Source organism: Sebastes fasciatus, chromosome 14 (assembly GCF_043250625.1).
Source record: "Sebastes fasciatus isolate fSebFas1 chromosome 14, fSebFas1.pri, whole genome shotgun sequence".
NCBI lineage: Eukaryota > Metazoa > Chordata > Actinopteri > Perciformes > Sebastidae > Sebastes > Sebastes fasciatus.
Genome location: NC_133808.1, coordinates 19673500 through 19690121, shown reverse-complemented (window position 1 = coordinate 19690121; position 16622 = coordinate 19673500). Strand labels below are relative to the sequence as shown.

General features: G+C 40.8%; 2 protein-coding genes across 11 annotated transcripts in view; one reads left to right on the top strand and one right to left on the bottom strand.

Annotated features, from left to right (window-relative positions):
* Positions 1 to 16622, top strand: part of prmt2 (protein arginine methyltransferase 2) — a 303518-nt gene that overhangs the window by 199398 nt on the left and 87498 nt on the right. The window lies entirely within an intron of this gene.
* dip2a (disco-interacting protein 2 homolog A) overlaps positions 1 to 16622 on the bottom strand; it is a 101693-nt gene that overhangs the window by 28678 nt on the left and 56393 nt on the right. For all 10 annotated transcript variants that reach the window (XM_074659550.1, XM_074659540.1, XM_074659541.1 and 7 more), the window contains exons 2-5: positions 15209 to 15280; positions 8032 to 8151; positions 7815 to 7934; positions 2407 to 2676 (exon numbers count right to left, since the gene is read on the bottom strand). In XM_074659550.1, the coding sequence (XP_074515651.1) occupies positions 2407 to 2676; positions 7815 to 7934; positions 8032 to 8151; positions 15209 to 15280 (582 nt within the window). The remainder of the gene's footprint in view (positions 1 to 2406; positions 2677 to 7814; positions 7935 to 8031; positions 8152 to 15208; positions 15281 to 16622) is intronic.

The window sequence follows — 16622 nt, the reverse complement described above, 5'->3', positions numbered from 1 at the left end:
AAATGATTATTAAATCAAACATATTTGTATAGCACAAGCGAGTCAGTGCGATATACTGTACCCTGTCTACTTTATTAAGTTTACAACTGAAAGCAATCCAATACTACAGATCTGCCACAAATTTCACATTTAGGAAGATTATAATGTTCAGGTTTTGAGAGGCGTTAATTAGTCCTGTCCTCGTCGACTAACACTCATATGCTTTTGTTGAATCAATTAGTTGTTTTAATCGACAGATCTATAAAACTGAGTTTCTCCACAAAGAATCACAAGAAAGCATGACTTTAAATCTTGTGTTTACCAGAGATGTACTGATGAGTTTCTTGGAAAGAAGTCATTCAGCATGAAAAAAGCATAAAAAAATGGATTAATCAACTAAAGAAATCTTAGTCAACTAAGACCAAAACGGTCGATTAGTCGACTAATTGACCAAGAGGGGGCAGCCCTGGTGTTAATTCAACTACATGTTTATTATTGAAGTTGTAGTGAGTGCTGTTTTTTAACTGGACTGCATTATAATGAGATGTGTTTCTGATATTCTGGGGTGGGTAAAACATTAGAAACACCTCTCAATATGATGTCAACATCACCACAAACTACAACCTCAATAATAAATATATAGTTAACACAATACCTCTCTGACACTGCCAATCAAAACTGAACATCATTGTCTTTGTAAAGGTAGAATTTATGGTTGAGCTGTTGTATTGGATTACATTAGATTTTACAGGTGAACCTGATACAGTGAAAGGGAGTATACGTGCTTTGCTATGGTGTGATGGGAACTGGGTTTTAATGTGAACCTATGAACACTAAAGTGTAACACAGTGTTGTTGGAACCAAAACGAGTGAAGGCCTACTAGTCTTTGTCTATCGCTGAAGTGAATGACAGACAGAATCATTTTGAGGGGTCAAGGAACAGTATAATATGGGAGATTTATTTACAGATCCATTCAGCACCAGCAGTCACTGCTGCTACTTTATGACAGCAACCTTGAGGGGAGACAGGCTGGACAGAAATCCGACAGCTCCATCCTAACAGGATATCGTTCTGCCAGCAGACACACATGACCACACACACACACACACACACACATACGAGCGAGAAACCGTCTCACTTTGCTGCTGCGAGAGAGACGGATGGAGATGAATCCACTGAAGCGTATTAACTAGCTTGTGACACTCGCATGGCAACATGGAACGAGTAGCTTTAACGGGGAAGTGGCTGTTAGCCCCTTCACATGACTGAATGACAGTGAGATGGCAGACGGAGACGACTATTAGAGAGACGTAAATTAAAGGTGCTCTCACACCTGTAGTTCGGTTCATTTGGTCCGGATCAAAATCATCCATTGTTGCATTTTAGTTATGGTTCGGTTCCTGTTCACACTGACTTTTTACTAACAAACCAAGAGGAGTAAACATGAAGTTATACAGGCTGACAGTGAACTCATTCATTGTATTCCTGTATCATCAGGACCCACGTGGGGGAAATCAAATTCCAGTGACTGACAGAAGTTTATGCAGCACATTAATGCTTCTGATGTGTATATTTATGTTCTTTAGTGTCACAAAGAGCTCCTGAAGAAATAACTGATAATATGCATTATTAGTATTATTAGACTGCAAATCAAAAAACAAACTCAAATCCGTTCGGTTAGTACGTTTCATTTTGGGCAGATGATGCAGGATGACAATCGCCAAAACTGTCCAATCAAGGAGTTACCTGTCCGTCTGTATAACTTCATGATTACTCCTCTTGGTTCGTTGAAAAAAGTCAGTGTGAACAGGAACCAGACCAGGACTACGATGCAACAATATATAATTTTTTCTCTTCGTCCGGACCAAAAGAACCCAAACTACAGGTGTGAAAGCACCCTAAAACTCTGTCGCTGGTTTCCTTTGTCTTTTCCTCATCAAATGCCTTTGTGTATCCGTAGGGAGATATGGCTTCGGCAGTAGCAGATGTGTAAGACATCGCTGTCTGTCTGCGATAACTGTCTGAGCAACATAATACAAGTAAGATGTCTCCTTTGACAAGATCAATTCTAATTGACTGGCAATAATACAACTTCTGCTGATATCAGCAAAAGTAAGACAATAGGAAAAGTAAAAAAATCTGTCTGCAGATTCTGTTATTCATGTATATCTAGATGGAGGAATTCAAAACCATACAGGTAAGCAGGGGATTCTGCGGGTTTGTTAAAGGACTGAATGTGATTTTACCATGAAGGCAATGAAAACGTAATCTCATTCTAGTTCTACAACACCTTCCTACTTCAGCTCACAACCACCTCTGAACTAATGGGATGAAAGCGCTGCATCAATTAAAAGGGGACAAGAACATACAGATCGACCATTCGTAATGTGACGGCATGTGATACTGCGTGTTTGTGTGTCACTGACCTAGCTGGGTGTGTGCCATTAGGTCGGCCAGTGCGGTAGCTGCTGCGTTGGCGTTGAGAGCTGCGTGGGCAGTGGTGTTGGTGGTGGTGACGGATCTCCCTCCCGGGTGGGATGAAGTGGATGACGCGGAGGATGAGGTGGACGAACCCTGGATGACACGGTTAAACCAGTGCTCAACGGCTGGGTGGCCGTGGCCCTGGTAGGGCGTGGAGGTGGCCAGACGTCCCTGCCGGCGCAGCGAGCCCTCGTCTTCCGACGCTGAGGAGGTGTCTGTGTTTGACAGGTCAAGACAGGGCAGCGTCACAATAGTGGACAAAGACATGGGGCTGCAGGATTCAGATGATATGCAGATGATACATTATTCTACTTATATATACACTGGAGAGAGTACATATAAGCAAGTGGGATGGCCAGATGATTTCAATGGGGATGGGAGTTGTTAGGCTGAGGGATGCTGAAGTATTTGATATTTGATTGCCTATAAAAGTAGCCATAATAACAACACAGTCATAAAGACAGCCCACTGCAACTATACATGTACTATATATGAATGATATAGTGTCAACAAACAAGCCAGAGTATTTCATATTTGTAGACGACGAGAGAATGAAAAAGGAATAACAATAATGAAGGAGTACAACTAACAAAGGCAGCTTTTTAAGAGAAATATTTATGGTACAAACTATACAAAGTTATGGTATGTATACGGTCACCCAATTCAACTGTTATCAGGCCATTAAATAGGCATTATCGGTCACTATAAGCACCATAGATGTGGGTCATTAGGGGGCCTACTACACCTACTACGTTGCAAAAGTGAAAGTGAGACTTAAAAGCAACACGTTCTAACCTGTAAAACTTAATGAAATGTCACATTTTTAACACAAACAAAAAGGTTTCTCTAGGTTTTGCAAAAAAAAACTACAACTTCTTTAGGTTGAGGCAAAAAACAGTAAGGTTTAAGCAACAAAACTACAAACTACAAAGAAAACACTTTATGAAGTTTAGGAAAACCACTGTTTTGGGTTAAAATAACTACGAACACAAAGACAACTACACGTTGTTGGTTGCTCCTATCCTAATTACTACGGTCGCTAGAGGTCGCTGTTGTGTTCTTTTATACCTTCTTTCGGTGATCTACCATGTGAATAGATGATGAAACCGACTATGGTGCTTATAGTGACTGATAACGCCTATTTAATTGCCTGACAACAGTCTAATCAGCTGATACTAGCTATAACTAAGCAATTATAAGAACTTTATTATCTAACCGATACTGGTATTCCTGCTTGAAGGTGTTTTGAAAAAATACATACATACTGTAGTTGCATATAATACACACACAAACTGAAAAACTGAAATGGCCTGACCAAATTTCCTATATAATGGTAGTATAATACTTAGCTAAGTGTAATGTATGCTTAGGTTATTAAGGCTTGGACTCGATCAGAGTCACTGATGATTTTTACCGTCTCTCCCTTGAGGCGGCTGTGAGCAGTTGGTCTCAGCAAAAAATAGCCCAAACAGGAACAACTTCAAAGCAAGGTAATGAACACAATCCACTTCATCTGCCAAGCTCCCAGAAACATCTGTTCTTTCAACAGGATCACTGAAGTTACACAAGAGCAGGCCAGTCTGAGATTTGTATTCTGCAGAGAACTGAGTGCAACGAAACGGCTAAACAGGCTTAGGCATCACTCACTTGAGGAAATTACAGCGGTTTTCAAAAATCACCAAGAAAGGTCACACTTTGCCCCATTATGTATCATTAACAAAGTAAACAGCAATAACTCATATGAAGTACAAAACTCATTCACACGTATCAAAGTCTCTGAGTATACTTTACAAAACAAAACCTATCCCAAGTCCACTTTGCCATTTTCCACCAAGGCAGTTCGTGGTATCGAATCTCAAACCACTTCTGTGCGATTCGACAGCTAAAAAAAAGTCACTCAGTCAGGAAATCTGGTTCTGCCGCGGCACCAACACTTGGCTGGTCCAGACTAGAACCGCAAACTGCATATGTCATAGGCTGGGGATGGGGTTATCATGACAAACTAGGGCTGACCCGAATGCTTCGAAGCGCCGACCGTTGCCACGTAATCAACCTCCAAATCAGTATTCAAATTCTTGCTTCGGTTTTTGCTTTTTCATATACATATAAGTATGTAATAATAATGTATAAATCCCCAAATAGCCCATGAAATAAGGAATAATCCAACAACATTATTCATATTCATACTCAACATTAATTGTTATTAGTTCTTTTAGGTCCTCCACAGAAATTCAACTTGAGGGAGCATCGAGGTGTTTGGACGACAATGTAGACTCGCAAAGCGAGGGGGTAGGTTCGAGTTGGACATAAGGGGGTACGAGAGGATACAAGACAGACATTTATAAAACAGAGATTAAGCCTGTATGTGTGTGATCAGCACACGCCTGATGATGTTCTCTAAACTAATGAGCCGTCATGCGATTAATCTGCCTCCTAATCACTCACAGTACATAGTTACAAGTAAAGTCCATCAATTGAGAAACTATTAAAATGACTGCCAGACTTTCTCGTGGCCTTGCAGAGGCTGCCAGAGGAAGGCTGGAGGAGGTTTGATTATAACAAGCTAGAATTTTATGTCTCTACAACCAGCGGGCTCATGGGGGTTATCTCGCATTTATGATTCTGTTTGTTATTCCTCTGCCTCTCTCCCAATCTCAGTAACCTTGACACAGTTACACAGAGGGAGAGGGAAACAGGGGGTCAGAGAACAAATGCAAAGTAGAAATACAGAGGTGGAAATAATGCGAAGGAAACTGAAAAAGAAAACGAGGTATTAGTCACAGATAAACAGACAAAAACAAGAATAGTAAAGAGTGAGTCAGAGAAAGACAGGCAGTGATGGAGGATCTGGAGGTAGGGAGGAATATAAAAGAGAGAAAACCTGAGCAGAGACAGATCTGTTGTTCTTGTGCACTAATGAAATATTGTGTTGAAGCAAACAAAGACAGGTATATTGGTAAAGCTTCAGCCCAGCAGTTAGAAGCTTGAGGTGATTTTTCCTGACTTGTTTCTATAGAAAATCAATTCAATCTTCTATGCTTCATTTATGAGGTATAAATGGTAAATCACTTTTACTGATTACTTGTTGTCTACAAGTACTAAAAACGGCATGCTAACATGCTCACATTGACAATGTTAAGCAGGTATAATGTATATTACCATGTTCATGCTAACATTTGCTAATAAGCTCTAAATACAAAGTATAGCTGAGTCTGAAGGGAATGCCAATCGCTTTGCAGGCATTTGGTTCTAGACCAAAGAGCTGGACAATAAAAGTGATTTTAATTCATGCTGAGGAGGACACGAATGTCTCAACCAAATTTCATGGCAATCCATCCAATAGTTGTCCACAAAACCACAAACGTAAACCTCCTGTTGATGCTAGAGAAAAAGTCAGGAGATCACCAAATGTCGCATTTCCACTGCATGCTACGGCACGGCTCGACTTAACCGCTTTTTTTTGTTTTTCCACTGGCAAAAGGTGTGGATAGTACCTGGTACTTTTTTGGTACCACCACAGTTGAGGTTGCAATCGAGCTGAGCCGATACTAGAAGGTGAAGTTAAAACATTGCAGACCACTGATTGGTCAGAGAATCGTCACTTGCATGACACAACACATCCTGCACAAAGACACCATTATTAAATTGCAAAGCTATTTAATTTAGCAATTTTTTTATTCACTCAGATTTTAAAAAAAATGGCAGCCCAAAAAAAACACGTTGTGGTCAATTGACGAATCAAAGACGTTCCTCTGTTTGGTTGCCAATCGCTATGACAATCAGCTGAGAATCCCACCTACATTGAGGGGGTACTATCTGCAGTGGAAAACAAAATCGAGAAAAAAACCTGCTACCAAAAGCGAGATGAGTCGAGCCGTACCATGCAGTGGAAATTCGACATAAGACAGTATGCTTCATCCTCTGGAGACCATGAGTCTGTTCCAAATTTCATGGCAATCCATCCAAAAGTTGTTATTTCAGTCTGGAGTGAAATAGTGGACTGAACGACTGACTGACAAATCAACATTGCCATTCCCAGGGCGATGCCGCTAGCATTGCTCAAAACACATTAATGTCAGGCGTTGATAAATGTGTTTTTTGCATGTTTTGTGTAAATTGTAACTGTTGGTCTGTACATGGCTACATTAACTGTATGTTGTTTGGATATATCTTCTACATCCAATCACGCCACATTGGACTGAATGACAGCAAAATTATTTTGCTCACAAACTGGTTCTTCACAATCACACATGGAGTGTGACCAGATGTAAACCAGCCACTGCAGATTAGCAAGATAAGAGATGGAAAAGGAATGCGTTAAATACAGACACCAACAATACTGGGACCTGTTCATCAAAATATTACTCAACAGCTCCATTAGTGAACAAAAAATCCACCACCTTAGTACCTCCTTATGAACTTTGACCAATGCAATCTCATGAAGTTGACCATTTAAAATCAAAACTGAAATGATAATATAAGTAACACAACGATGCCACTGTGTGCACACTAACACCTGTAGCTGCTGCCATTGGCATTGAAAACAGCAGAGCCCCAGATTATCTTGTATGTACAGTATGTGATATTGTGGGTCTGTGTATAAAGTACCTATGTACTTTATCCCAGTAGATCACTCAGAGAGACTGAAAACAACCATGAAGAGACCCCTCCTTCTCCCGTTCAAACCCCAATGTCTGAGCTCTTAATCCGTTTACTCGCTCCACCGCTGTGTCCTCTCTCTTTACCCAAGACATGAGGCTCTGAGGCCCCCCACCAATTAACTCTTATACACCAACGATAAAGCCACTGCAGCGTTTGAGAGACTGGCAAGTTTCCTGTCATCAAATCTTGCACAGAAATCTTCCCGACTGATTAAACATTGATTAAATACTTATTTTGGGAAAACATCTGGACAAAACTAACAACACAAAAATGGTTTTGGGGCTTTGAAAAGCTGCAGAACGCAGTAAAATCACATCAGAATGAACATGCCCACACAATACAAACTGCTATAAAAGCAGGCGAAAGGTCGACATTTTGAGGCTATGTTAAAAATCTGATTATGCATCCATTATGCAACTCATGTGGGAAGGTCTGCCTGGGAACACAACAGTGAGAACCGAGCCCTTTATGGTCACAAAGAATGGACACATTCATCAAACTGCATGTTTCTTTCCAGTAGCGAATGCTTGGAAAACATCATCTTCCACCACTGGACACAACAGAGTGTCAGCATCCTACACGCCAATGCTCATGGGAGCACATGTAAACAACCCAGCGTGAGCATAAACCTGTGTGTGCACAGGATAAACCTGGCCCATGGCGAACAGTGCTAGAGGAACAGAGGTCTCACCTGGCGGGGTGCATGCCTCAACAGAAGACTGAACTAACACAGATCGTCTCTTGGAGGGCATTGGCATCTTCCTCTCCTTGTACTTTGCCAAAGCTGCTTGGACGGCTTCTGTGTGCAAATCTAAAAGAGAGAAAAACATCAACACAGTTAAGCTACAGCGTAAAAGAAGAGCACCAGGCATTTGAAACTCTCAGGCATTATGTTGAGACATGATTACCAGATCTGAAGCGTTCATCCCGGGTGTTGGCCGCCCGGGACTTGTTGTGTTTGGAACCTGGGAGAACAGCTTGGGAAGAGGCCTGGATCCTGTTGTCAATTTGCAGAGAAGGATCTACGCCTGCAGAGACAAGACCAAAGCAGGGAGAGGACAGTTCATAACAGGATCAGAAACACCTTCATGTAATACTCAAAAGCAGAAATATGAGCATATACACTCACACACTCACTCTTTGCAGAATGAGCCTTGGACATTGAGCAACACTTCTGAATATTGCTCGACTAGATCAAGTATCCACAAGCTTAATGGTAATCCCTACTTAGGCTGCTTTCTTCTAATACAGTAGCTTGTAGTTGAGAAAGTCTTCACTTAAATTAATCCATCCTCTCTCGCAGCTTCCCCGCTGCCTTCCAGCTTTCCAAGGGGAGCAAATGCAAATTACACAGACGTAACAGAAAGGAGGTGATTAAGCACCATGAATGTCAAACAGACAACATCTTCTAACTGGAGCGGTCTAAAATTATCAAACACTCAAACCCGTCAACCTCTCTGTGCTCTGCGTGACACAGGCGGTGATTCATCCTTTAGCTTATGCAATTCTCATTTGAGCCTCATTAAGTAACTAGTGGTTAACATCACAGGGGAAACCCAAGACTACCGCCCGGAGGAAGGTTGTGGTTCGAGCTGTTTGAGGTTCGAGTTTCACTTCTTCTTCTCATGCTCCCGTATGGATGTATTTGAAGTATGCAGGAAGTATAAATACTTCAAATACATCAGAGGATATAAGATGTGACTATATATATAATACATATTTTACTGTACATCATAAGTTTGATCCAGATGAACTTCCGAACCCATTCATTATTGACAGAAAATCTTCATCTTACTCAATATTATGGTATATTATGTTCTGGATAGTAAAGACCCAAATGTGTCCAAATAATATGTTAGCACAAATGTGTTTTAATGCCACTAATTTCTTTAATGCATTAATGCAATTTCATGTTTCGGAGGTTGTAGTGGACTGAGTTTTAAAGATGATACTGGCATCATATGAAACTAGAAAACTTAAGTAATCCGTTGGTACCAACCACTGGCTTGTCATAAATTACGTTCCAAACTTACGCTAAATTTTGGCGAGGAAAAACGGGCATGGCCATTTTCCAAAGGGATCCCTTGACCTCTGACCTCAAGATAGGTGAATGAAAATGGGTTCTATGGGTACCCACGAGTCTCCCCTTTACACACATGCCCACTTTATGATAATCACATGCAGTTTGGGGCAAGTCATAGTCAAGTCAGCACACTGACACACTGACAGCTGTTGTTGCCTGTTGGACTTGAGTTTACCATTTTATGATTTGAGCATATTTGTTATGCTAAATGCAGTACCTGTGAGGGTTTCTGGACAATATTTGTCATTGTTTTGTGTTGTTAATTTATTTCCAATAATAAATATATACATACATTTGCATAAAGCAAGCATATTTGCCCACTCCCATGTTGATAAGAGTATTAAATACTTGACAAATCTCCCTTTAAGGTACATTTTAACAGATAAAAACTGTGATTAATTTGCAATTAATCACGATTAACTATGGACAATCAGGTGATTAATCCTGATTAAATATTCAAATCGATTGAGAGTCCTAATAAATACGTAACAGCAATATTTAATATATGAACACACCAGCTAAAGAAATGCATCTCCTACAACTTGCTTGTATTTCCGTGTTGAGTAATGAAAGGCCTCAGCAGTTATTTTAGGCAGAGTTGAGGGACAACTTCACACACAATGGAACAGGAAGCCGTCAAAGGAACAGCATCTGTACTATAACTTGTAATGCAATACAGCCGACAGCTTTACAAGGTATATGTTCCCAACAGCGAGACAAAGAGGAGTTTAAAAGGATGCTTCTGTAGCTCTGTCTCAATAAACAATACCAACTAGTGCCATGTTTCCACAGCCTCCTGCCGGTTTCTGCCTGTACTTTGAGTGTACTTTCTGATACCTAAACACTGCATGTTTCATACGCCACAGATATACATCAAAACAGCAGCACAACAAATAAGTGCATTACATTTCTGTGTGAGTAAAGTACTAGAGCCCTTGTGGAGGTGACAAACACTAACCTTGAAACATCATGGGCCCAGGTTCACGCTACAGAGGTGTTTTACAGGGAACACAGCTTGACTTTATTCCATTTATTCCAACAGAACCTGTTAACTGGATGCTAAAGTACGCAGTAACAGAGATATTAAGCCCTGCAAATACTCATATGCTTACATAGACAACTGAGTTCCTCAGAACGCACAACCAAGCCAGTGATACCACTACCTCGAATTGAATCCCACCTCTCTCTGGTGGTTAGCAAGAACTTGAGATGCTTTTGCGGACATTCATTCATTCGATGTTTATTATAACACGGAAATATATTGAGGTAGAGACCTCGTTTACACTATAGTCGAGTAAAAAAATAAATAAACAAACATCGTAGGCATCAAAAAACCCAAATAAGAAACTAAATAACCAATAATGCTATTATAATTTAAAGCAAATTAATCAACTAAACCAAAAACAACTAGAAAAGAAATAGGATGAAATTAACTATTTAAACTCCCCGATGGATAAGAGTGAGATAAGCTTTAGATTGCTTTGCATGTTATTCCATGTTGCAGGTGCAGTTTCCAAGCTCATTTAAAACAGGCACTTGCAACATAATCCAATCATTTGAGCGTGTTTGATAAGGACCTGCATTAAAAGACAAGCAATGTTAGGGGGTAAAAAAACAGTAAGGGCCTTATACATAAATAAGGTTAAGTTTGGGCCACTCAACTTTAGCATACAGCTCACAATGATGAGTATTATAATTATCCAGTGATAAAGTGCAGAGTGATGAACAGCATCCAGGGGCTTCAGATTCACATCTGAAGCTTGCATGTATAAACCGTCACCATAATCCAAGACTGATAAGAAAGAAGCATCTTATTGCTTCTCTGTTGTTTCATGCCAACCACTTTTGGAGGCATCCTTCGCCAAGGGAAGTGTTATGAATCGCTACAAAGAGGAATAATTCATAGAGTAATATAAATTGTAATAAAGTATAACTTTGGGTGTCAGTGGTGATATTCCAACACATTCAATCTGATGACACAGTATGAAGGACTCATCATTAACATCACAACAGTCCAACTATATTCATACACTTCAGCCGAACGTTAAAGGAGTTAAAGCTGCCTAACATTGGTGATTGACAGTTGAAGGTTGAATTATTGTAGGAGAGTCTCCAAATAATAGCTGAATAAGTGGCCTAAAATGAATAGACACTTAATTAAACTAACAGTAAGTTGATTAAAGATGATTGTGTTGTTAGCTGCTGATTTCATTATATTTAATTTATGTTTAAACAAAATGTTTTTGTTGGGCTAGGTAAGTACTGAAAAATAAATTCCTCTCATTGAGTAGGTAGTTGTATACAGGCTAAAGGGGCTTTTGAAGCAGTTACTTATCATGTGAAAGAAGGTTATATTAAAGCTTGTTTCATAGATTTGTACGATTTAATCTGTGCTCATTCAAGATATGAATGAAGGGCTGAATTAAGAGTGAAGACAGTTATTTTTTTATAATGAAGATGTCTTTTTTTCCCCTGGCACCATAGGGGGAATAAATAACAGAATAAAAAACAACAAAACCTTGGTATTGGTATCGGCTGTCGGCCAAATTTTTATTTTAAACATCGGTATCGGCCTATAATTTTGCAATTGGTGCATTACTAAGAAAAATAATGTGTTTTTTTTTTTTTACTTTAAAGCATGTAAATATGCACCTGAAAATGAGCATGATATGTCACATTACATCCTTTGTGGAGGCCAAATGTGAATAAAACTAAAGTCCCATTGTGGAGTTATAAGTTGCTGTGATGTTGCAAACCTTGCTGACCAAATGAACCACACAGAGTGGTTGTCCATTAGAAAACAGCCTTTTGAGAGACAGACAGAGTCCTACCACGCCACATTCAGCCAGCTAGATCCGACACCTAGCAGGCTGGCCAGTCAGACACCCGGCCTGCCAGCCAGCCAGCCAGCCAGCCAGCCATCAGCTCGCCCGGCTTTTCAGCGGCAGCTTAGAGAGGATCAGTGAGCTCCACACTGTCAGCAACTCTCAGACATCAGCAGCACACACACGGAAATGCTGAGCAACATTCACACACGCTTCAACTAAATCTATTCAATAACACGAGTTTCAAATACTAGACGAGTTTCATTAAGGCCTGAGGTCATTTAAGGACGCATAATGCATGGAGGCTGACACACACGCAGCATCCCCTTGAGGACGCATAGACACATCAATATATTATGCGGGTCCCTTATATCGCTCTGACAGCCCAGTCACACACCAGCCTCTCCCTGCAGCTCCTGGAGGAAACAGGTCTATAAAAACAAGCCAGGACACCAGACCCGGTTGCTGGGAAGAACACACTTCAGAGACACACCGCACTGAGCCAATCAGAGGCGTGCTCCGTCACAGTGGACGTTGCTATTGGTCCACAGCGAACTCTGATGAATCTTTAGCCCTTGTCTGATGCCAACACTTACCGATGAGGCGGCTGATGACACGGGCGCTGTGTCTCACTTTCTAGAGAGCAAATACACTTGGCTAATGACCTGCATCAAGTACACAGTCGTATATTTGAATCACATGCATAAATAATTGATTGAGATGACAGGTGCCTAATAGAAACAAATGGATGGCAACTCAGCAACTGCATTCATAGTCAGAAAATTAAAACTAGATGTCTAAAAATCATCACTCAAGATAAGACAACATACCTGTATTAGTGAGAAGGTACAAAATATCCTCCACAGAGCTCAATTTGGTGCTGATAAACTTACAGTACATTCACATGCCAACTTTTCATAAATGTTTGACTTCCCAGTATGGTCAACACCTTAAGCAATTATTTACTCTCAAAGCTCGTAGTGCAGCCAAAACACAAAAATATAAATGTAAGGAATTAATCTACTCTCTCATAGATCTTAACAATCTGGCTTTGTACCTACTTTATTGTACTTGGCACATGTACGGTCCTGTGACATCAGTGAAATATAAGGCAGTAAAACCGCTTATGAAATTCTGCATGGAGCTCAGAAGCCTTCAGCCTATTGGTCTCCTATTTCAACCGTGCAGCTGTTAAACGCTAACCCACTGATTCATCGTGCTGGATGGATGTGTCATTAATTCCCAACACATCCATTCATCCCACTGGATGAATATGACCCATTCCAAAGCCCATCCATTTCCGCCCTATATCTATCACTTCCCTTCTTTAGGCGTTGAGTGGATCTAACAATAGATGACAGAAATAATGCATGATAACAAGGAGGGTGAGGGAAAAGGGAAAGATAGAGAATGAAGGGGATGATCCGCCCAAGCTAAATAACAGGCCTGCTAACTCCAGTGGAAAGCCTTGAGCGAGCGACCCACAACAGACTGGTTTCCACTGAGGCTTGGTGTTCTGTTAGCGGGCCAAACCAAAGACTGCCACGGACCCCGGATAAAGGACAGAGAGGCATGAAGCATACAGACAGCGATTCACCACAAACCACCTCGACCTTATAGTCTGCCCGAGGCGGCTCGGACGAACTGACTGACTGCTCGACCGGGGCTAAAAATACTCTGAATTGATGTATAAATGTATGTAGCCCAAGACAAAGTAGTGACATACATTTGGGAAACTTCTCGCCTCCCTGTTTGTCAAAGTTAATACCTCTCATCTCAAACACCCACAGCCTAACACAGGATGGCAGGCACAAATACACACAAACTGCCGATTAAACAAACAAAACATTCCTCTAAATAATTAGCATTCAGTAAGACAAGAGCTTAACATTTGCATTGTGAAAGCAGCACACTCACAAACACACTCAAACTATAATGAGACCAAATCTAGACCAGTTGTCATTCCAGTAGAGATACCTAATATTTACAATTCCATTACAGTATGTTTTCCTTGCCTTGGTTGGTTAGCGTCTATTTTTATTTGGCCCCTACATACACTATGATGCTATATATGGCTGCTGCAGGGCTATAGCATTAGTAACAGACCCAAGAGTCACAGAACCACAGTTAAAGTCCTGACCTAAAGAATCAAGGACACAGCAGCTGACGCACCAGATGAATTAAGTATAGATTAAAATCAAGATGAAAAGCCTCCACAGTATCCGTCATGACAACTTTATGACCATGTGATATTAAAAACACTCAATTTACTCTATTTTTGTCTTTGCTTGTATGCGGTTTGTTTTTTTGTCTAGGAATTTTATTATTGATTTCTCTTTTATTTTATTTGTCTCTGCAAAAAAAACACATAAAATGTGCTGTATGTAAATTAAACCTTCAGTAGGCAGATTGTTTTTGGCATCATCGGGAAAAATTCCAAATTATACCTTTCAGCATATTGTAATTCAAGTGTTCTGAGAGAAAACTAGACTTCTGCACCTCCTCATGGCTCTGTTTTCAGGCTTCAAAAAATCTGTAATTTTGTAATGGTGTCTGTAATTTCAGAGAGAGAGAGAGCGTTCCTATTGGCTTTTCATTCAACAGAGTTTGTGACCTTGCAACCATGTTGAGATCAGTTGAGGAAATACCAAGTACCGCCCACCAGCCAGAGCAAACTTTCTCATTTCACAGCTAAACAGTACACTACAAGATGTTTCTGAAAACATTTGAGGCGAGAAATAGGCAATACAGCAACAGAATATTGATTCATATTTGATCAGCGCTCTGCTAAGAGACAGCAGGCTCCAGCTCGGCTCTGATTGGTTGTTTTCCTCCGGTCTGTGAAATCTTGCAGATGCCATTAGGAGCATAGAAGGACACCAGAGGACACAGAGACACTTCACTTTTTTCAGATTACCTGTCACATGCACTACTGTCAGGATATAGTGACTGTCTTATAAAATTAACTTTTGTAATCATATTTGCTCCAATCTTGCCTACTGCTGCTTTAAGCAACTCCTACAATCATCATTATTAAAACAAAAAAAGATACTTTTTCTCATTATCTTTGCAAGGACACTATGCTAACTGCTAACTCTGCTAACCAGAGCAAAGATAAAAAAAAACTTGATCCTGGACAGTAAATTCTCTGCAGGCCTGTGTGTGTGTGTGTCTTACCTTGTATCTGTGGGATGTACGGCGCCAACAGCTTGCCTCTTTTCTTCTCATAGCCCTTCTGAGTGATGTCCCCTGTTCAGACAGAGACAGAGAAATACAGACAGAAGAGAGAGAGAGAGAGAGAGAGAGAGAGAGAGAGAGAGAGAGAGAGAGAGAGAGAGAGAGAAGTGGGGGGGGAGAGAGAGATGAGTCATTAGCTCAGCCGTGCCCTGGTGGTGTGTGTGTGTGTGTGTGTGTGTGTGTGTGTGTGTGTGTGTGTGTGTGTGTGTGTGTGTGTGTGTGTGTGTGTGTGTGTGTGTGTGTGTGTGTGTGTGCTGCCAGGCTGGTTACACTGGCACGGCGGGGCACCAGAGGAGGGTTGCGGTAGCAGATGACCAGCTGGACGCCTCTCTCTCTCTCTCTCACACACACACACACACACACACAGGAAGTGACATAGTAATTGTTGGATTGTTGGATGTGTTAGCAGACACACAGATATGGTGGAATGTGTGTCGAATTTCCGACTGACTACTTGAATGATAACATCGACGAGGCAAGAGGCATTTAAAAGATCATTTGTCTGGTGCGCCTGGAACATTTTCCCTCGCTGTGTTTTTTTTTTTTACCAGAAGTAAAAAATACTGCTGATGTCAGCATGAACTGAATCCGCCTCAGTTGTCTCCCTGCACATAATTAAAAGGCAGTCTGTTAAATAAGATCTAGCTGCATGTTATTTTTAATAGCCCTGTTTGAAAGGAGCGTCAATGTACAAGCTCTTCCAAGTCTGGAATTTAACGAGTAAATGAAGAGAGGAAAAATGAGGGCAGATAGAGGCAGAGAGAGAGAGAGATAGGGTGAAGGTATGAGGGAAAGTGATATAATGGCTCTGTAGACGCAGCAACTAAACTCTGCTAATTGTCTCTAGACTTGGCAAGGTGTGGAGCAGACAGAGCGAGGATAAACTTATGGCGCTTGTTAAGATGGTGATGAAAAATATGGCCATGGTTTCTCTAAACTGACAAAGATACTGACATAAATAAAACAGTGCGCAACCTCCAGGTCTGAGAAGTGAAGCCAATTCAGAAGTGCCTTAAACTTGCATTCTTTCTAATAGCCAGCAGGGGGCGACTCCTCTGGTTGCAGAAAGAAGTCTGATTGAATAGAAGTCTATGAGAAAAGGACCCTACTTCTCACTTGATTTATTACCTCAGTAAACATTGTAAACATGAGTTTATGGTCTCAATCGCTAGTTTCAAGTCTTCTTAAATACAGCATGATGTTCATTTAGTAAAGTATGGTCCCATTTAGAGTCAAATAGACCAAAAAGCAGGGTATGCTTTAGGGCGTGGCTACCTTGTGATTGACAGGTCGCTACCACGGCGTTGTTCGGTTTGGGAGTTGTCCATGTTTTCATCTTACAACTTTAACCCTT